The 23,314-nt window shown below is 36.1% G+C and overlaps 1 protein-coding gene across 2 annotated transcripts in view; it reads left to right on the forward strand.

Annotated features, from left to right (window-relative positions):
• Positions 1-1,633: 1,633 nt before the first annotated feature.
• Positions 1,634-23,314, forward strand: part of LOC128189495 (histone-lysine N-methyltransferase MECOM-like) — a 39,474-nt gene continuing 17,793 nt past the window's right edge. Inside the window, exons 1-2 of one of the 2 annotated variants that reach the window (XM_052861128.1) lie at positions 1,634-1,812; positions 20,730-20,998. In XM_052861128.1, the coding sequence (XP_052717088.1) occupies positions 1,776-1,812; positions 20,730-20,998 (306 nt within the window). In that variant the 5' untranslated portion in view covers positions 1,634-1,775. Of the gene's footprint in view, positions 1,813-20,596; positions 20,999-23,314 lie in introns of those variants that run through there. The other variant, XM_052861126.1, reaches the window with a different exon arrangement.

Below are 23,314 nucleotides of genomic sequence, written 5' to 3' on the forward strand. Positions count from 1 at the left end.
CGGGGAACTGTCTGTCAATACTGACCCACATCAAAGGGAGAGCTCCAGATCTCTGGACAGCGATGACCGCCAGTTAAAACACACTATTTGTTTAACTCATTAATGCTATAGAACAACTTTTTAAGACGAGATCTTTTGAAGTTTTTTTATCAATAATTTTTGATGATTTTATTTCCAAAAGTACATGTCTTTTGCATGCGTCACTTTCTTTCGGTATTTAGTAATGACATTCCGATAGACAGACGACTGATGCTGTTTCGATTGGATATTGTTGCAAAATAAAATCTATTTGTTGATTGATTTGAATAATTAAAAAACCATCTGGGTCAAAATAAATAATTCTGCATGTATATAACGATTGGGTAGTTTTAACTATGTTTTCTATATTCAAGTCCTTATCGATTTGAATTCTGCATGTAAAAATCTAATCTTTTAGTTGCCATAAGTTTATTGAAACGTGAATTCAATGAAGTCTAATTTATTTTTCAAAAAAAAATCTTCCCTTGCATTTCTTTTGATAGTTTTTTTTTTATCATTCAATAAACTTATCATATATTACATGAAACGGAAACATTTAACCGAGTCTTGAATGTGCAACGTGCTTTTCTCTTTTAACATAAAAGAATTCCTCAATACTGAAAGCGTACATGGGACAGATATTAAGTCACTAAAGTGAAATTATTTACTTTGACAAAGAGTTTAAATTGGACACGTGTCATTTTCATATCTCCTTCTCACGCCTTTTTATTTTTCTTTCTAAAACTACTAATCCCACCTAACATTTCCACTTACGTATAGATAGCTGAGTGATATCTTAATGGCTAAGATGATTTATACACGGATATATTAAATGGAAGTGTCTGAAATATAAACCAAAGAATACATACAGAGAAAACAACAAAGTTCTATCTAGGTGTCAGGCCCTTGTTATGTCTTTAGAACACCTTTGTTATATTGAATTTCTTTCGTTTCATTAACACATATATTTAATTTTTAAATTGAATTTTTTTTTAAAATGGCAATTTATGTATCACCTATTTAGTCTACATTTTTTTGTATAAAGGCGTGGGCATTATAAACGGAAATTTGCAGACAAGAGAGTCGTAAGGAGCGATGACTTGGGAGTTTTTCTGCACGTGTAGGGGTAACCCTGTCCGGTAGGGCGGCGATTGTTCTCACCCCCCACATTAACGATATCAGTCCCGTAAGCGATAGTTTGGCGCTTTTTTTAATGTTGTCTCGGATGTATCAATTCTTGTTCATTTTTCTCATGTAGACTTGAATAATAAGACATTTATCTGAATGGCGGATGTGTAGAAATAGTCATTGTCTTCTCTTTCTTTTCGACGATTTTGATTTCACCCACCCCGTTACTTCTACAAAAAGCGATTGTTAAAACGCCGAATGGAGAGCGAAGGAAGCCAACATGATATCGCGAGATATTAAATCAGATTAGACTCAACAACCATTTTCACTGTAGATAATAATCTTTCTGGATATGAAAATAATTTACCATTTAATCCGGCCAATCCACTCTGTGTGTTAGATATATATTATCGAACACCGATAGTCGCTCTATATCTGTCATTGTAATACCCCTAGCTTGTTTGTATCTAATAGGATAATTGATATTTAAAGAAAGTAATAGTTCTTATTGAAAGAGAAACACGCATGCGTTCAGGTGCGAACGTGCAGCGATTTGAGCTTTTGAAGTGTCTGTTTTTATTTCTTTTTTGCCATATTTGGATGCACGTGCGTGCAGCAGATTCTGGAAGATGAGGTCCAAGTCGAAAGCTCGAAAATTCACCCAAGGTAGGTGTTTTTACCTTTATTTCCCTCGTAGCAAAAGGTGCCGGGAATATTTAACATACATTAATCGTTAGAACGCGAGAGTGATTGGCATGTTAGCTTCATTATGCATTTTATATCATTGTAAAATCCATAACGAACAACCACAGATGGGACCTCGAAGAAACTTACAAGCGCCTTGGAATCGATCCCGAAATAAATTGTAGATTACAGCATCTTGTGCGCCATTCCTGAGTGACAGAGAATTAAATTTATTTAAATGAAACTGATGCGTGTGATTGCTCGAGTCGCTGATCAAAAAAGCCCGGGGGTGGATATCGAAGTGAAATCATTGGAAACATGACAAGCTGATCCTACTCTGAGGGTCGTCCCACCTAACACATGTCCCCCCGCGTGATTGATTACACGTGTAAAAAGGTATTTATTCCGAAATGAGAAAAACCCAGCTCGATATATTAAGGTACACACCATTAATATCTGAGTCGTTTGTTAATGTTACAAAATGCTTCAATGGCTATAATATCTTATGGATCGAATCACAGACATTTCTTCGTGTTTTTAAACTATCCATTTAAGTAAATAAATAACTGGTATTAGTCAAGAGAGAGAACCATGAGAGAGCAGTAATTATCGAAAGTGAACGTCACAGATGCAGATTCGCCAAGGGCCACTAGCTGACAGATTAAGAGAGCAGCTATTGACAGAGAGTAGCAGTTTCTGACTTAATTCTCAGAAACCGACTTCAGCACTTTAACAAATAGAACACGACAAATATTGTCACCTTCCAAGTGTTGTTTGACCACTCTTTGAAGTCCTTGAGCAAATCTCAGATATCTTCACATCCACTTACAAACAAATCCAAAATGATATGACAACTCGTCAATAAAATGGCCGCCATCTATGACACTGCCGCTCTGTTGTTTTCTCTCGCCCCCTTTCTTCGGTTTCTCCAGTGTTATTGTTGTCTGGCTGTATTTTGATATCTTGTCTGTATCTATTATTATATATCTAAAAAGAAAATGTACATGTGCGTGAAGTATTTGTCAATTGCATCAAGTTGGTAGACCGTCTGATTTTGATTCATAAAATCGTGGCTATGTAGTTTTTAATGATTCTTATCTATCTGTATTTTATAAAAATGTAGGGACAATGAACGTGTTTGCTGGGCAGGCTCTGTTTTACAGTAGTGTAATTTGTTCATAGTCACGGATGTAAACTAAGTGGTTTCAGAAGTGTTTTGTCGCGAAAGTAGCATTTATCTGACCAGTGGAATGCCGAACCCGAAGTTCAATGTCGCTCACTTGCAACATCGTGAAGATCTTCAGTTGACATAATCAGGCAATCTTCTTTTAACAGGAAAAACTTCACTTAATTTAAAAGAAGAAAGGTCCTCTCTCTTCATTTTAATAAGACGTTCGTGTTGAGTTTTTAAAGATGTTCTCCTAATGATAAGACGCAGTAGTTGAAAGTTTCAAGTGCTGTCGACTTATGAATCTTGTAGAGTTGTTATTGAAGTGTTATATGTTTCTGTGATGTAAAATGACGCTGCCCCCTGTCGGGAAATCGGTCCCTGAAATCGACTGTCTTCATCGTTAACTTAATTCGCTACCGATGTGATGATATAAAACATGTAAAAATAATTTCTGCAAATGTTTTTTAACACTTGACCTTTTTTCTCCTCCTCTAAATCGTATGCACGATTCTAATGAGGGAGGACCTCTTTGTAGTTTTACTTTAATTAGTCCGATCTTGGATCATACTTGTAATTTAATTATCTAGGAAAGAAACAAGTGTCCTATGCTGTGCGGAATTCCGCGTTTAATGGATGCGATGAATTAAACAGAATCATATGGAGTTGAAAGTAACAGGAAACCGACTCTCACAAATTAATTATTTCATTTTTCTTGAAAGAATCAAAACACTTCCTGTTGACAAATGGTAAAGATACTCTTGATCATATCTAAAAATACACATTTTCTTATATAAAATTAAACAATCCCATGTTTCTCATATCGTTTGTGCAGCTTTCAGCCATTGGAAAATTGTGAAATTTGGTTCCTACTTTTTATATAAAAAAGGATTATCAACATGTTCTATATATTTTATTTTTATAGAAATCTGCAATTAAAAAAATCATGAAATATATATCATTCTATGAAATATTCTCTGAGGTCTTTGAGTTTCAGAATTCTTAAAAGCACGTTGACATTTTGATGACTTCACATATACACGGATTATCGCGGACACTGATTAACCAGACAATGGGCTATAAGACGCTGTGTATTACTATATCTTCGGGTCCGGATAGCAGTGAAATCTCCGGATTGTTCTCGCATTAATCTATCTTTTATTTAATTTTCAAATTCCTTTGTTGTAGCATATGTAACATTTGAATTTTTCTTGTCAGATAATCGGGGATTATTTCCTTTTTTGTATAAAAGATAGGCCTGTATTGAGGACCAGACTGCTTTAGAGTACAATTTCGCTTGATGGCATTTTAAGAGATTCGGATTAGGGGATTATTGTCTAAAGGGAGAGAGTAAATCTGATCTCATAGATTTGTGAAATAAAGAGAAAGACTGGTGATAGGATTAATAATCCGCTGCTGATAATCCAGTTTGACCCCGCTGATATTAAATAGATATACAATGTCAGAACGGCAGAGGGAGATTTAGAGGTTCCAAAAAAAAGTGTCGAATTGCAAAAGGCACACCAGAAACTTCAAACAATTAAGTTACATCTCAAACAAAAGAGTAAATTGAATTACACAATTACTTTTTTTGAATTTTTGTTTATTTAATAAAAATGCAAATATTGGCAGAATGCTGTGCATATACATGTACTAGTAATTGTTTTTAATTATCATATAAAACTATAAGATGCATGCATTTGGTGGCCCTTATGCAACTGAAACAGAATATAATTCCTCTGTTAATTGTATAAATGCAAGAAATATATCCGTATAATGAGCTATTTCCCAGGAGCTTGGTTGTAAGTGGCTAAGTCCCGCCCATAACCCACTCGTATTACCAGCAGATAATGATGCGCAGAGAAGATCCCCGCCTATTGTCATGTGACCGGGAAGATAAACCTTTATTGGCTGACAACAATCAGACAGGCGGCGGAAATTTCTTCCTTGGAGGGATGAGCATTTTATCGGCTTTTATCGAGTTATTAGGTGACAGAGATCAATGGGAAGCGTGATAAAGGGCTCATCAATGATCATTACATGCGGTTCTCGCGTGTTTTACCGTATAGCTCCCGAGATATCACGAGGGAGCATCCCTACCAGCTTCAGACCCATAAACGCAAAGCCCGAGCTCCGTCAATGAAGAATAAATTTTGAAAAGATTTCCAACGATTTTTTCTCTTTCTTTTTTCTTTGGCCTTTAATTGAACAATTTAAAAAAATCAACTCGATAAAACATTTAACAGAATATTCATTCAGGATATGGCTTTGAAAAAAAAGTCGGATATTTTAAAAAATATATTGAATAGATAATTTAGTAATATTTATTTTGTTGTGTGTAGAAATAATGAATAAGAATAAAAACACCAAAATAATCAATAAATTGTTGAACATTTCATGTATGATGTTACTGCTACTAGTAGCTGAGTTATGACTGAGAACTCATTGCTGAGAACTCACTGCAAGAAACAACCGACGGATCTCGTGAGATTTCCCCCCTCACAATTATCTCAAAGAGAATTTATGTGTAACGCTCGGTTCAGGTGATAGCGAAAATTATCTGAACGCCGTTCTACCAATTTTCAAAATGACTTATAACGAGATGTGCACAGTTTTCCCGGAGCGTCGAAGATGAGACCGAGACGCCCCCTAGCGGCGGAGGGTGAAGGTGGTTGCGCAGTCGCCCTGTTGCTGTAATGTGTACCAGCTGTGAAGAGAGATTCTGATGTGAGAACAGACAAAATCGGAGTTTCACAACATTACAGCATTCTTCTTGTATTCTGATAATCTAATCATTCCACGGCGGGAATTGTGCTTCCCCTTTCCTTGGTTTTGTCTGGTATTGTCAAATTGATACAGATCGAATCTCAGTCTCTGAATCCAATTTGTTTACACGTTAAAACATCACGACTGCATTTAAGAACCTGCCCAGATTTTACAGTTCACAACTGCATCAATAGAAAAATAAAATACTTTGAGATATGCTGGAGTGAATGGGGTTTCAGTTTAATATTATTCTAAAATATGTTGATATGATAAATTTATATAATTTTCATGTTTTTACCTTTTTAGATATAAACGGATCGGTATAATGATATCCATTAGTGATACGAGACGAAATGTGATGATAAATGACGAATTCATCTCGTCTGATACCCTCCCATTCAAAAGATAAAATCCTTTGCTCGAATGTTCATGTTCTGAAGTATCTTTTCATGTCTTTACGTAATAACAAATCCTTGTCGTCCCGCCAAATGAAATTAATATTCGATACTTGAATTTATTAATAGATGCTCGGAAAAAGAGGGATGACAGTGAGGATAGCCCTTAAATTGGCCGTCATTAATTTTCGCGAGCACTTCAGGAGGAGTTGGATTTGCCTTCTTACTCTCTTCCTGTACTGTATCACTGGCTTCCAGATCACTATTTAATTTCTCTGTAATCTCATCAATTTGATCCGGATTCAAAGCTTTTGGTCAAAAATGACACCGCTTTATAAACTATTTATAAGAACCATTGACGATATGTAAGGCTTGTTCGGTGAAATAGATGATTAACTGCGCGGAGTTATCACCGATCTGAAGACATCGCCTAACAAATTATAAAAAGGCTCCCGGTGAGTGTCTAATTAATCACAAATACAGTTTTATCTGTTGGGTAAAATTCAAATCCTTACCGACGCTCTACCAAGGCCCTTTTTTTTCTTTTATCTCCCGATTTCTGCCATTTCCCGCCTTTTTTTACATTCATAAAAGCTGCATCAAAAAGCTCCAAGACAATTAGATTTTTTATTGTGCTGTTGAGGTGGAGCGATTTCTATTGCATTTACATTCATTATTTCTCTAAATAAACATGAAATCCTTTATACAGACAGGAAGGAAAATATTTTGGGCGTGCAATTTTTAAGACACTAATTTTATGTTTAAACAAAATCTGACCCATTTGGGATGTGGCTTATACACATTCTGTTTAGAACTCGATGAAAAAATCTCTTAGATGCACCATCTTAAATTAAGATATATTATTTCATATTCAAAGTTCAATGTTATTTTTTTCGTTGGATATATTTTTAATTTCTATACAGTTTAAATTCAATTTACCATCATAAAATTGACGGGAAAAAACAACCATCTTGATGTTATGCAGAATTGGGCGTGATGTGTGTTATATGAGATGCTCAGGTTTGCTCAGCCTTAAACACAAACATTTCATACCTTTATTGATTTATTAAAATTTTCTTTTTATAGTAAAACTGACGGTGTTTGGTTTGAGTAATACGCACTAAAATTAAAAAAAATATTTTATCGTATTCTCGGTCATAAATGTGAATGTTAGATTTTTATGATGCATTTAATAAACCATTTTCAAGAGTTTTTACACTCGGAGAACTGTGCGCGCGATAAATTAAAAAAGTAGAAAAAATATATACATGTACATGTAATAATAAAATAAATACATGAAAATTAAAAACATGTAAAAAAAAAAAAATAAATGCGTAAATAAATAAATAAAAAAATTAAAAAAAGAAACAATAAAAATTTTATAAATAAAACAAAAAAGTAGTTAAAAAGAAATAAAAACATTCACTGAATGAAAAATCAATTGGAGGGGGTGTGACTTGGTGGATATTTAATTTTGTCAAACCATACATAAATATCCGGCAGCAGAGAGCTTGTTTCTCTTTTCTTTATTTATCAAATATATAAAATAATAGGCCTCAGTTTCTTTCCGAGGTAATGCATTCAGAGTTCCCTATTTTACCGAAGTGTCTTCATCTTACACACTGTAATCTAACCACCAGGGAAAGAGGTTGACACAGTGGACCAATACACGCTTATACACGTACGTCCCAGCTGAAACAACCCTATCACCATTCAAATAACTCTTTATTTACATTTATCTAGCTGGTCCAGATTGGTGGTAAGTCTATCTTGGACTCTCGGTAACACAAGCCCATCTTCTATAGGGAAATTTGTAAGTAAATAACAGCCGGTGTGGCGGGGATCTTCATGAACATTTGTCCTGACGATTCCGGGCAACCCCAGGGGTTTGCCTTGATTGTCTTATCGAGGACTCGCGGGTCCCTCTCAATAGCATTATCTCCCCACGATTTCCCTTTTAAGCCCAGTTATACCGCTATAGACAGGCGACGGACACCTCGAGGTGATAAGAAAACCTGAAACCACAAACGGTGACATTGCTAAGCAAAATCCCGGTATAACCACATGACAAATTTATCTGTTACTGTATTCTAATTTTAACTTTAACCTCAAATTTCAATTTGTCTTCTTCACCCAGTAAAAGAGACCCAGAAGCCCATGTTTGACCAAGATAAGCCGTAACTATACGTAAGTCTGGAAACTGATAGAGAGTACCATTCAGTGCAGTCTCTGGATCCATTGCCAAATATGGCGACAGATATGGCGTCAAAAATAGCCAAAAGATCATACATGACAATCTGCAGTCTCTCAGTGTCACATATTAATGACTCTGAAGAGGCCTGTGGTTTTGTCTCTTCAGAAATCTGAAGAATATCATAGTACGTGTGTTTAACACGTTATCAATGTCTTTGGAGGTCCTTCAAAATGAACTTTCTGACTGTGCAATTGTATCAGATTCATCCCAATTTTAATTGCTCGATAGGGACTTCAAATCAAACGTGAGATATAAACCATGTATATCCACTCTTGTTTCAAATTATCATTTACCGTGTCAGGGGGTACAATTTGGGCAAAAATTCGTTGCAAGAGTGTCTTGTGAAAGACTGCCGTTTGTTAAACAATTGTCTACCTAAGTCATTTATGTCCCGATACTATCTTACAACATTATAGCTATAAAAAGTTTCAAGCACTTTCCCAGATGTATAAAGCAAATAGAGCAGACGGCCAACCTTTCTACAGAGGCCACTGGACTGGAGCTATAGAATGGTAAAATAAATATAACAATTCATCAAACGTGCAATAAAAAGATATTAAATTAGAAACAATTTTAGCATTTTCAAAGAAACTCACAACATCTGTTAGATATTTTGATGCGCATACTTAAGAGTGTGAATCATCTGTCAAAAAATTTAAAATGAAGATATTTTTTTTTGAAAATTCGAAATTTGTCCCGTGTTCAAAATGATTTAAACTGCGTCACGCACCATTAAGCGCGCGATGCTCCAGAAGATGGTTTCTGATCCCGAATGGCTGTCATCTGACAAATGGCAACAAAAAAAGAACATTTTAAGAGACCTTTTAACTCGATACATGGCAAGATTATTTAAGTGGTTACTCTGTACAGGTATTCATATACCCTTGCCAGGTGAGCCTCGTCCAACCGGCGTGTATCATCCCCCAGGAATGGTAACCTTGAAAACGAAACCAATCAAAACTACTTTCCCGATCTTACAAATTACATATGTGCTCTATTTGATAGCCGAGCGGTAATTGTCGAAGATAGAAAAGGTTAGTCTACACTAAGGATGACTCGGCAATGATAGCTCTATCCCCTCGTCACAATAGATACCTGATGATGGACACTCACGTAATAGCTGGTCTCATCAAAAGGAAACCGAACGCGCCCCTTTACGTGCGATGGCCAGCTTCAGAGTATAATATTTGCGATTTGATCATCTTAAAAAAAGTTTTTCATGGTAAATGTGTCCATTAAATACATGTAAATATGAAGTTAAATACCTGAAATATCTTTTAAAAGTGATGAATTTTGTTGTATATGCATGGATAAAATTATTTTTAGTGGAAAGTATTAGAATCTGGCAATAAAAGCAGGAAATAAACAATGTCTTGCACATGAGCCTGTTTGAACTGAAATCGACGAGGTACCTTCGTAATTAAATATTACTTGATTCAGACCTATCATTAAAACTACAGATAGGGGTATACTGAGGCCCGATTTGTGCCCGATTACGGAGTAGCCCGTCACACAAATTACACAAACCCGGACAGGACCTGCCTGGGAACTGGTGTAAAACATGTCATCTAGCAGTCAAATTGAGGTGTAAGGGGATAATGACAGCGATTTTAAGATTAAAGCCCGACCTTTTAAGACGAGTCATTAGTGTCTTTGATGTCTATCAAAGAAGCAACAGTGTAAAAAGTGAGAAATACAGACATTCAAACAAGAATCAAAGTCCTCCTCTGTCCCCAGCCCGAGTTCCGCTACACATGCAGATGTCGCTTTTCGGGTGATCAGTCGCTCCACCACTACCCCGAGTCCGATCTGATAAACTTTACGACTGTATTTAAGGATTTTCTCAGGATTTCAGATAATAAGTCAATTTTGTTTAATTCAAGTAGAACGGGAAGATGAATCAAATGATTGAAACTGAATTTAAACTGGAATATCAAAGCTTTATGATGTCATTGAGATTTTTTTATCGTGGCCTTTTAATAGTTTTAAAAGAATGTGGTATGTCCGAAGTGCATGAGAAAATTTCTCATCTGTCAAAATATTGAACTCTTGGGTAATTAGCCACGCCAGAGAGAAGTTGTATTCTAACCTCTCCAATTTCCCCGTGTAAGATGGAGGTTGTTTGATCAGTCGAGGGCCTCTCAGTAGAATACAAACTCAAGAAGATGGTCTATATATCAATAGAAAGTATTGGAATATTGAACTTTTTCAAAGAACAATATTGTTTTGTAAAACCACAGGAGTCGGCGATTTTATCAATTTGTTGTAAATAAATGAGAAACAAGCAAAATCCTACCAGTGAGCTTCGTGAGCGTAGCGAGCGAAGCGACAGGATGGCAACGAGTTTTCTAGAATTTCTTTATTTCGCTATCTAACTGATATTGAACACCAGACATCAACTCCGTGGTGTTATTTTATCAATCCCTCGCATTTATTTCCCTAAAATTATCCTTTAAAATTATTTTAAATCCATTTCTGCATATCTCGATCTTAAACAGCGGCCATTGCCAATTTCGTGTGACGTCACACTCAGAGTCGAAAATATTTCATTCATAAAATTGAAAGATGCGTTATTTAGACAAAAATAATTAAGTGCATTGATGCTTTCGTTTTAAAATAATCAAATTAACAGTAAGATAATTCAAAATTTTACCTTATACTATGTTAAATCCAACATTCTTGTTTGAAAAGTAAGGGAAGTAATCCAGTGCTTGCCTTTGCGGGGAATTCAAAACAGATATGTAAATCGTTTAGATCGGATGATTTTAAGACACTTAAAATGTCACACAACTTTGGAAAGTTTCTCTGGTAAGTGGATTTCCTTTCTTTTTATCGCACAATAACATATCATGTTAAAACGCATGAGAAAAGAACCAATGTTGACAAGTCCAGTGAGTGTGACGTCACAAGAAATTGGCAATGGCCGCTGTTTAAGATCGAGATGTGCAAAAATGGATTTAAAATGATTTTGAAGGATAATTTTAGGGAAATAAATGCAAGGAATTGATAAAATAATACCACGGAGTTGATGTCTGGTGTTCAATATCAGTTGGATAGCGAAATGAAGAAATTCTAGAAAACTCGTTGCCATCCTGTCGCTTCGCTCGCTACGCTCACGAAGCTCACTGGTAGGATTTTTGCCTGTTTCTCATTTATTTTCCAGAAATTGATAAAATCGCCGACTCCTGTGGTAAAACTAGCCTCTGCAAGTGGATTATCTTTGACGTCACGATTGTCTAATTACCGCACGACTCCCACAAGAAGGGCTTTTTTCTGTACTCGTAATTAGTAGTTATTCTTTTTAAAAACAATTTAATCCTCAAAAGAGTTCAAAAATATTGTTAATTTTGACAAGTTTAATATAATCGTTGATTTGAAAAAAAGGACTCTTGTGGTTAGATGTTGGTACCCGAGGAATTACTTGGGCGTTCTTATTCACTGAATCCTTGTTTCAATTCAGCTTGTTGGGTCCCATAGAACCAGAAATTGCGATTGAGAAAGCAAAGCGTAAAGGGGATAAGAATCTGTCAACTGGGACAACTAATATTATTATGAATCGCACGGTTAGTGTTTACAACAGTTCATTTCATTGTTTGGGATCGATTTGACGGCAATTCACCTGAAATCACCCCAGAAATAGATGTGTTTTAACATTCCACGGCGACATGTTCAGCATGCAATCTGTTGCTATTCTCTCCGTGTCCGTCCGAGAGTCGACAGCCTTCCTCGGACGAATGGGTCCTTTATCGTCCGGACAGATGCCAGATCCGACCAAGATAACGGGACGCTGCTTTCTCCCCCCTCAAATCTGCAATAAAACTGATTGGTCATTAAAACAGATCTAAGCGATCCCATAAGCTCCTATAATTGCTTATCTGTTATGAGGGTGAAAGATATATATGGGTTGATTTCATGACCAGGGGCTTGAAGGAGAGGAGGGGTATTGGTCTGGGGAGTCGGGTTTCAGTTCTCTCGATGACCAAAGCCCAGGATGACAAATACCCGGTGTCATATGATTGACCTAATAGCTAGAAACATGGAGTAACTAAATACTCTCAATGCGACACCACCCTAAATTCTTGACTAGTGAACATTCTATAACCGCTACTTTGTGCAGATTTGAATGCCAGCTGGAGCAAAACCAGAAAGTCTGTTTAAAAGTTTTTTTAATCGACAAGACTTAATCAGATAAAATATCCAGATTTTCACCTCCTGATATGCATTGTTAAAATAACAATCAGGACTTTATATTTAAATAAATTTTATCGATTTAAAATCACGAAAGATCAATCTCGGGAGGTATCTTTGATGATCGATCGCATATATGTAATCCCTTAAGAAAACTTTCCCCTGTCCACTTTCTTAACAATAGCAAGAAGTTTTGATTTGACACATCCAGATGGGTTTTAACAAGACAGTTCCAACACCCACAAAGACTTCGCATTCACTTAGAAAAGACAATATTTGCCGATGATATTACGCGTCCTATTGTAGAATTGTTTGCATGTCGAACCCGACAAAATGTCCATTAGCATGGTCAAGGGGTTCTTGTGGATTCAGAGAGAAGATTGAATAGATACTAATATCTTCTGGTGTATTGAAGCGCTACAAGAGGCTTTTAGGGAGAGTGTCACCTTCTTGTTGCTACTTGGGATATGAGGAATAATAATGACACTTCGGTCTCTTTCATGTCTAACATTCAAAGCTTTTTGTTATCCTGCCAAAACGTCACAGTAAAATTTATAAAAACAGTACATTTTCATTATTTGTACTTCATCTGGAGATTTTACATTGTTACACCTATATCTAATTGCAATGGTACTTGGTCTACATCAAACATTCAGGCGCTGGCGTGTTCGGACAATGCACCGAGGTCCCCGTTTGACCCCTCCCTCAGTGCAAAAATGAAGCGGTGTGGGGCCTTTGTAAAAAACATGCAAACCTGTATGATATTACTACATCCTTTCACCTTTACTCAGGTGAGATTTACCTGCAGCCTACTATTTCCTTTCATCTTTTCGCTGACTGGTGATGATGCTAGGCGATAAGCGAGGGCCAGAGCGTGTACTTACTCTCACCAAATACCGCTCTGTTATAAATAGATTATTATGGTATTGCATTCATAATGCAACATGAACTTGAGATCTTTCACAGGTGTGTAATAATCATATTTCTGCATATAATAAGTTCAGATGAAGATAAAGAGATTATGGAGGTATGAGACAATTGCACGTCACGTGATCACGACAACTCGCTGGGTGGGGTGGACTTGGGACGTATTAGGCTACTTACAGGCGACGCAGGTCAGAGTCCCACCGAGACAATCCGTGTTCAGGAACTCTCACGGAGAATGAGATCCTACGAGAGTTATTCGTGACGCAACTGTTCTCGTTTTACATTAAAATCACAGGTGACGGTCTCAAAACAAGATTTCTCTTTTTGCTTTGTGTTAAAAGTCAAAACTTGATCACGTAAAGGTGAGAGAGACCGCAGGGTCTTTGGGAAGATGCCGCTTACAATGTTCAATAAGATAGTTGTTTGTGTGGGACACACGAGATGGCTCGGGTACCGGTTCACCCCGCCAGATTCTATTTCAGCTTTTCAATGGATCGTAAGCCATAGTGAGACAGCACATTCCCTTCAAATTCAACATTTCAACAAAATGATTCATTGATAACTGATACTTTGGAAAAAGTCTCATGAAAAGAGCGGATGACATGGTTAAGTTTGCTTATCTATTTCTACTTTATATTTCCTGTGTAATTTGGAAATAAAACCTTTTGATGAATTCAAATATATGCTATATTTGATAGTGCAGTGTCCTGTCACATCTGTTTTGCACACATAAGATGATAATTTTATTCCAAACTGATATGTTAAATCATCATATTTACAATTGAAACCGTCATTTTCTCCGCTATTCATTTTATACTTAAGTGCTTAAATAAATGTCTCTGCAATCTGGACAAACATCCTTTTCAAAATAATTTTTAGAGCTCTGCATATCTTAATACAGTCTTACATGTGCTGTATGAGGCGCCTTGAGATATACACAAGTTGTTTTGATACTACTTAATCTTTGCCCATATATGTCTACAACGGAATCAAATTGAATTTGATCAAGAACTCTCAACCTTAGCTCTTCGCCAATTATGTTTGATCTTTCTTAATTAAGAGAATAGCGCGTTCCCGCCCCGACACCGACTTCCGGTACATACTCATCACAGCACCGGCGGATCATTGGATATCGATATCGCATCCTACAAAAGATATTTCTTTTTCAATAAAAAACAGAATTTTTGTCCTAGTCTTATACATTGACAGCAGCGGCCTCCGCGCAGATAGATGACTTAAGGATTATTAAGAAATCCAAATTAAACCATCAACAGATGGTTCTTCATAAAGTGTCTCAATAATACCAAATCAATTGGAGAAAATGAAGAGACAAGAATGATTCCGGATGGGTTTGATTGCTTCGTCCCTGGTTACGGCGAAGTACGAGGTGCTCCGATGACACGCTGTGGTCACCAAACGCGCCCCGAGATTGATGCTGGTGTCATCCGTTCTTAGGCCGGCCCTGGTAATGACAATAAGATGGCGGCCTGGTGTTGCTGATGAGAAAAGCACATATAGGCGGCAACACTGCTTTCTCTGCTAATCTAAATCCATTGTGTACCGACAACATCTTATCTCTTACTCATCTGTGGCATTCTTTTGTCATAACCGGTTCGATATTGTCTGTTGCTTCAATTATAAATGTCCTTACCTTTGCTTTTTTGCCACTCATCTTATCTTCATATGAACAGCTATTGGATTCAATATTTCTCAAGATCTGAATCAATTTCATTAGTTTGTTTACTATTAATTCTTTGGTTTGTCAATCACCGTATTTTCTTTTCAATAAGTTATACCGGAACATTGTTTCGTTTGGTGTCGGTTGCGGGCGGAGTTTTAGGAATGCCAGGGCCCGGACACGCGCAACCAGACGGGTACCCGCCGATTATAAGGTTTATCTAACTCTTCCCTGCAGAATCTGAAACTCATTGTCAACAGAAACAGTCTGCCTTTATTGACACACTTAAGGATAAAAAGATATATTAAATTGTTAATTGGTGTCCACTGAGTAAGAAGCTATGGTATCTTATCTCTGAAGTCAGCCGAATTAGCGCGTTTGTCAAACCCCGCGCGCGACTTTGTTTGCATGGCGGACTTGGTTATTAAATGTGTCGAGATTTGCCGGAAGTGCCTACTGATTTGTACTTGAAATTAATCTTAGATTTTCAGAGATTGTTGATGCAACTCTGTGTCCATCTGCTCTGTGCTCTCCAAAGTCCCTCGCAAATCATTCTTAATTTTCCGTCTTTTTAAAAGAGCAATGCTCAGAACTTCAGTTTATTAAATTCAGCAGGGTTTTGTGGAACTTGATGAAAGTGAATTTTATGTTTTTGTGACAATGCAGATAATGAGCACGTTCGAGTAGACACATATTTGTGACGACATGAAATGATTGGGCAAATACGAGACAGTGTTTCTTCATATTAAATTCAAATTGACATGAAAGTGATATGGTAAAGTGACATTTTTCTCCAAATCGCTTCTAATGACAAATAATTTGTGGTCCTTAATGTTTAAAGTCTCAGCACAAAGATACAGTACTTTAATTCTATTTAATAATCAGATCAAAAGAGCAGGGAGAGTGAGTGGAGAATTGTGCAATCACACCCCGGTCCACCATTACTATTAACCCCGCTCATAAAACACTTTGTTATACATGTCTAATCGAAAAATAGTTCTGTCAAAAGAATTTTTAAATGAATTTTGTATTTCCCTGTGAAAGTGAACTGATTATCTCCATTGTTGAAAGCTGCAATTAAATCTTTGCATTTGAGACATGTGCACACATCCCCTGCATTAATTAGCTTGTTTCGTCTTCTCGTCACTGGTTTGTTGTCCTCGGAGAAGAGTTACAGCAATGCTCATCAATTACGTCATTGGGTCTCTTAATGACGCAGTTGACACCAGAGGGGACCATGCTACAAAGCTTTACTAGTGTTTCACAGACACCTGATGTTCTACATTTTTCTCGTAATACAAAAAATAAACCGCCCTCTATCTAAGTATCTTATAAATATTATTAGAAAGAGGGTACATTTTTAATTACGAGAAAAATATATATAACGTCATTTGCATTTTGGGGGTTTTCCAATATAATGTTCATTTTAGGCCCAATTCAATTATATAAGTATTTAAGTATGTAAATATATATTTAAGAAGAATAAAAATGAAAATCATTTTCGGTTCTTGAATTGAAAAATTAGTCTTGCGATTTAATCGTTCAATCGCCCTTTTCTTATAAAAATAGTACATCTCTCCGTAATTGCTAAAAGACTGCAAAGAGGACCAGGCGGGGTAAGAGAAAGGGAAAAAATCCATCTCTACATCCGGGGATTGGGTGTTTGAGGTCCTGACGATTCACGCTACAGCGGGTTGCCACCCAAGATCATCCCCGACTCATCAGAATGCCATCTCGAATTTCAATACCCTCGACTTAAAGCAGATAATGAACAAGATGCTTTTTTAATTTCAGAAGTATTTTTACAATAATTCGGGTTGTAAATTCTCGATTCGATATAACGTGCACTGATCCCTTTATCCCGCCGCCCCGACACAAATTGAACTTGTATTTTCCACTACACAATTTACCCAAAGGACAGTTCACAAACAGAAGGATCCATCAAATTGATCAATCAAACTTTTTTTAAAGCTCTCTTTTTTCGTTTTCCACACCCCCAGAAAGCATATGAGTCATTCCAATATTTAGATTTAATTTAAGATTGTAAGAAAGATAAAAAGGAGAGTTCTCTTCATTTAATATTTCAACCCATTTCTTTTGAAGCCGTGAAATACAATAAATCACATGACATAGGGATTCCATCGAAGTTGCTTTACTTATTACAAAGTGTTAGTTTAGATTCAAATTGATATGCCTCATTAATTTGTTAATATTGAATAGTATCTCGGTAGGTATGAGATATGAGTTATAGATTTCATGACGACACCTGGCTTGATTGAAGATGTAACTTTAACACCTATGATCGTTCAAAGTGAACACTCTACATATAGATTAACACTTCGTTATTGCTGTCTTTTCTAATATAATTTGTTTTAACAATTCAAATATACAAATAATCCCTTCATATACAAATTTTGATTTTCAAAAATCCAATTTTTCTTAAAGGACATTAATTACATTTGGGGCAATCGTAGTGTTATTCTTGTCTTTCATACAGGCTTTATTAATTTGAATTTTTCAGGAGAAGGGATGAGGGGGCGGATCCCTTCTACGTCCGCGCATAAGGCATATACTGATTCTACATTTTCTAGGGTTAATGGTGCACTGCAGTATATGATCTTAATGATGCAATTGAATTCGATCACTTGAGATCGTAGATTGCTATCGCTACAAAATGGCTACATCTTGTGTCTTCAGTACCGCGGTCTCTTTACGAAAATAAACTTCCAGGGGAAAATGTCTACAGTCTATTTGAATGACAGAAATTGTCAATGCGCATGACGATTGTCTCTCACAAATTTCATTATTTTCCGAATTAAATCGCCTGGTCGCTCCGGATCCGACAATGAATTCTCGACCGGAAACCGCGACGTCATTTTCATTTCGATGTCACTTTCGAAATTAGTTTTCTCAATTTTATCAAGGTTGTCAATGCGCTTGACTTCGTTTTTCAAAAAGTTTGAGAAATCGCGTAGAAAATGGACATATTTTCTAAGAGACACTAAAAGTTTTCATTAGTGTGCGTTGATAGAGCGGTAACAGCAGACATATTTACTAATGAATCGGACAGACGGATTTACAAGTTAGTTACGGTGCTTGGAATTGGATTGAATTAAAAGATAAAGGACAAAAATAATGATTTGTTAAAGCATAAACAGAATTTTCAAGTTTTTATGCCTTGGCATAAAACAGTTACCATTCAAATATGCATTGAAAAAATTGCTTACATTTTGAGATAACGTGTGGATAATATTTCATTTCATTTATTTATTCTGTCTCACAAATTACCAAAACAATTTGAAGACATGATGGTTATCAATTTCTATAATAAGAAAATAACATTGACAATTCCACCCCGAAGATAGTGGAAAAAGTTATTCCATAACTGCTCAACAAGAAGTAATTTTATTGAACTATAAAGAAACTTAATCGTTGTAATCTAGAACTAGCATTAAATATTGCAAGTTTTATGGAAACCATTAGAGACGTTTAGCTGATATCAAATTAGTACCCCTCTTCCTATTTTATGAATCCAAAAACTGTTTAATTCTGACAATGAAATATTCGAGCCTATTATCTAGTTCGTGTACAGCCTCTTAATGATAAAATAAAACAAGAAAAAATCATCGAAATTCTGTATTTAATTAAAAGATCAATTCTACGACTGATGGTTGGATTCTGATAACAGCTCTATATACTGAACGTCGCAATCGAACGCGACAGCGCCGGGACATTTAAGGTCTCCGATTACGGTTTTCTCCGCGGCGCACATCCTGACGCAGGGCCCATTTTCTAATCCTTCCGTAGTCTCAACATCCTCTCCACTCATCAAACCAGATGATAATCCCAGCCCCGGCTTTTCAATTCCGTCCGTGGCTTTTATTTTCACCCAAATCATCATTGTTATCACTGTTGCCGGGATAAGAGAAGTTTCGGTGATTTTTCCTTAAATTAGCTTATAATTACACCCCAATTACATCGATCCGCGGCTATTAAATTGTCTCTTAAGTTGTTCGTTTTGTGAAAAGTAAACGATTAATATTAATAAAACCGTTTGCTTGGTTTTTAATTTCATCTGATAAGGCGCGACTAGCATCCTCCGTAAGGTTGCTACAAACTGCTTTTCTATTGTCTAACCTAAGGCCATTGTCATAACATGATTGCGCCGATTCCCGCTAAGTCACGCTAATCTAACGGGCTTTCTATGGCGGCACCTTCATTTTCAATAATTACAGCTTCTGATTTTTTTGTTTTTTATTGACACTGCCTCTTTTCATCAAACATAAATTATTACCGCGTTTTCATGGACAATTTTCAAAGCTACTTGTGGAATAAATCTTACAAACGGAAAACTTCTTGGAATAATCGATAATAAAATAATGACAGAGCTTTGGTTATTTATTAATATAGTCGGTTATTAGAGTGACATGTTTGTTATTGTAAAAAAAAGTGAACAATTAAAAGACATTTTTGTTTTGAATTTATATGCACTTAATTTGCTAATTTTATTTTAAAATTTTATCTTTTCTAAATTTTTAAGCGCCTTCTCGTTTATATTCATTTTAATATTATTAATGTTGTTCATGATCCTTTAAATAAATGTTTTTTTGTCTTGTGTTATTAAATATTTCGTGAATATTTATAAAATAATATTTGAAAGAATTTGTAAAAACTTATTTTGCTTTTACCTCATGTAAACTAAAATATATATTTTTATGAAGTCTTCTTAAAAAACGATACTACTTCCTTTATTTTGTTTTGCATAAATACCACCAAAAAACCCTTTCATTTACAACAGAGAACTCTTTTAAGATTCAAGTAAATTAGGCAATGCATAACGGCTCAAAAATAAACAACAAATAACTCTTTTTGTAATATTTATGATTTATGCCATTAAATGATATTTAGAATACTAGATAAAATTTGCAAAACTCTCTCATCTAATGGAGTTACTCATATCGGTGTCATGAGGTAAAGGTACTCTTATTAAAATTGGAATGTCTCTTGGTTTTTTTAATATTCAATTTCATATAAGAATTTTCTTTCCGTCGCTGGTTGGGTTTTAAATGACAGCTTCGTTTGTTTGTTTATTTTTTTTGTAAGTATGTACCCAACTGGCGCTGTCAATAAAAGCGATGACATTCTGAAAAGTCAGTTGTGCAAGACTCGGCCCTTTCTCTAGACAATTAGGTTGATGTCTGTAGGATTCCTCAATTCGAACTAAAGCACGCATTATAGAGCTGTAAAAAGGGAAAATTAACAGGTGTTTTCTAACACCTGTACAAATTAGTCTGAATAAGACGTCTCCCATTTTTCTGTCAGTAAATTGCTATTTCTGTTTGTGAAAGTTAGGTTTTTGATCTCGTGGGAAATTGTTTTATTCTGCTGATTTATGCTACTGGAATATGAACCCGTCTCTTTCCAAGCGCCGTGTTATTAAAAAAACATCTCCAATGAATAAAAGCTTATACACATCTAGTATCACTTTCAAAAGTTTTGAAAAAACTATTTTGTTTTCAACAGATGGTAGTGATGAAGAGTACGAGACAGCTGAGGATGTGCACGATGAAATAAATCCAGCAGCATCCACTTCCGGGGAAGTAAAGTCTGAACATCCTCCGGTCTACATCCCGGAAGATATTCCAATTCCGGACCGGTTTGAGTTGCGAGAGTCTCGTGCGTTTCCAGGACTGGGAGTCTGGACTAAGCAACTCGTACAGAAAGGAGAAAAGTTCGGACCGTTCTCAGGAGTATTGTCATTTACGTCCAACAACTCAGCAACCTCATGGAAGGTAGGCTTGTACAATTACAAATTCCAACATACCTGTCCACAGGTGTGAAAACTACAAAAAACACGGAAATCTTCTATGCATTTACAACAGTCATAAATCATTTATCAAAGATAACGAAGAAATAAATTCAGGATTCGATAAATGATTTCACTAAAGACTTTTAATGAAAGTGTATACGAGTTTTAATACCTGGGCTTTTAATAATTCAAGAATGGAAAAGTGATTAAATCGCCTATCTGTCGACAATGAGTACACATACATTCTTATCCTTTTCTATATCTCCAAGACATGGCTTCGAATTGTACCCAATTATATCGCTTAAGCTGAGAATGATAGCAGGATTGTCATTGTTTGAAATGGATACGGACAAAGTTATGACTATTTATAACACAAAATGCATTAACAGATAAAGGGCCGTCAAACTGTAGACACAAATACGAGCATGTTATATAACCGTGTATATACATTTCTACATCTGAGGGGCGGTTATATCAGCCATTGCATCAAGGTTATGTAGATAAAGTGCGGTGCATCATAAATTTCATCAAATTAAACAGTGTTTGTGTGCCTTGTTTGATTTGATAACCCTCAAATTAAGATAAGGCGTGTTCCCTTTGTTTGCTCGGTGATTCTTTAGAGTAGGCCAGATATTTGAGAAGTTTTTATCTTGTTTGTCACTGGCAATCTAAACAATCTCGGATTGTCACAAATTTGTGCATCACGGAATCACTTTGGGTTTTAGTTTCTCACATCGCGGGACTGTGTACTGTTGGGCCGCGGGACACGCGTTTTAAAACAAAAGATCCCCCACAATATAGGGGATATATCGTATCATAATTCCCGTATTATGGGTAATTCAAGAGGACAAAAATACTGTTTCCCCGTCTAACGAACATAATGACATATAGGTCAAAGTTATGAAATGATGTGCACACTTTGGTTATTAAAAATGGAGTTCTGAACATGTTGGTGCACACGGATTTCTGTGACTTATTTTTTTCACACTGTTAATCATTAGTCTCAATTTTCCCATTTCATTAGCGTGTCGGCCACTTGAAGAAATAGAACCACTCTATATAGTACTTTATAACTATCACTTCACTGCACTGTACAGAAAAAGAGTTTCTTATTCTGTAGCTCTAAATCTACCAAGGACTAGCGACATGTACTTAAAGCGGCCATGCATCTTAAGCTCACCAGGCGTACGTAGAAACAAGATATCAATCTTTATTCCATGTGTATTGTTTCCTGTCAATTCTCCGATTCTTGTGCTCCATTATTGCTAAGTTCTATGCTGTCATTGAAGATCTTCGTAAAAATTCTATTTGAAAAAAAATTGACATGAACTTTTCATTAAAAGATGAATCTGAGATATTGATAATGCAATCACGATGGCATCTGACCACAGCGCCCCCTGGGTCGCTTCTTTTTCACTCTCACAGAAGCGGAATGGATATTAGCCGATCTTTATTGAATAAATAGCTTTGTTATCAAATTTAATTAAGACCTATTACAGTATTGATTTCGCGGCGACAACTGCTTATTGTCTCGGTGTATGGAGAGTTTGAGTCTCAGTCTTTCCAATGATATGATACGTACACGAGATGATGGATTGGAATCATTCCCTTTATCAAAGATATCGATGGGTTTCAAGATGACAGCTAACCTGATATTCTGATATTTTATACTGCCAATGACTTGTGTTGCAAAAACAACTCGATTAAAGTTTTTTCGTGTATGAATGCTTCTTCTTATGCAATCGTAAATGACTGTCTGTTCTCCAGCCAAACACCTCCATGAATCATCCCCGGTATTTCAAATCGATGTCACCTAGAATTTTTCTGCAAACCTTAAGGTCAAAGAAACTGTCTCGAAACATTCTCTTCCCACATTCTGAGAACAGAGCAATTTATCTCGCTGGAAGAGATACATAATGAAGCGAATATCGGAGACAAATTCTTTTTGACTTTTTCATTAAGTGATATTAAATAGATTTGTCCGGTTCTTTGGGGTTCCTTGGAGACATTAGGACTAACTGGACTCGGGAAACGATGGGATTTCGTGAATTGCAAGGGGACAACTAAAAACCCGAACTGTCGTGTGATTAATAGAAATACTCTTGTTACCGACTCCTTCAATTTATCTTGTCCTTCCTCTGAATTAAGGTGTAATGAAGTGAATAAAAGCTCTCGCACAGGGCGCACGCGGTCATAACAGGACGTCGATTTGACCAATTGTTCTTTTATACATGTATATGACTAGAAGATATAATATTAAATGCTGTATCCCCCATATTTCGAAACTCTGTTTTTTTAG

This window comes from Crassostrea angulata, chromosome 6, assembly GCF_025612915.1.
Source record: "Crassostrea angulata isolate pt1a10 chromosome 6, ASM2561291v2, whole genome shotgun sequence".
Lineage (NCBI taxonomy): Eukaryota > Metazoa > Mollusca > Bivalvia > Ostreida > Ostreidae > Magallana > Magallana angulata.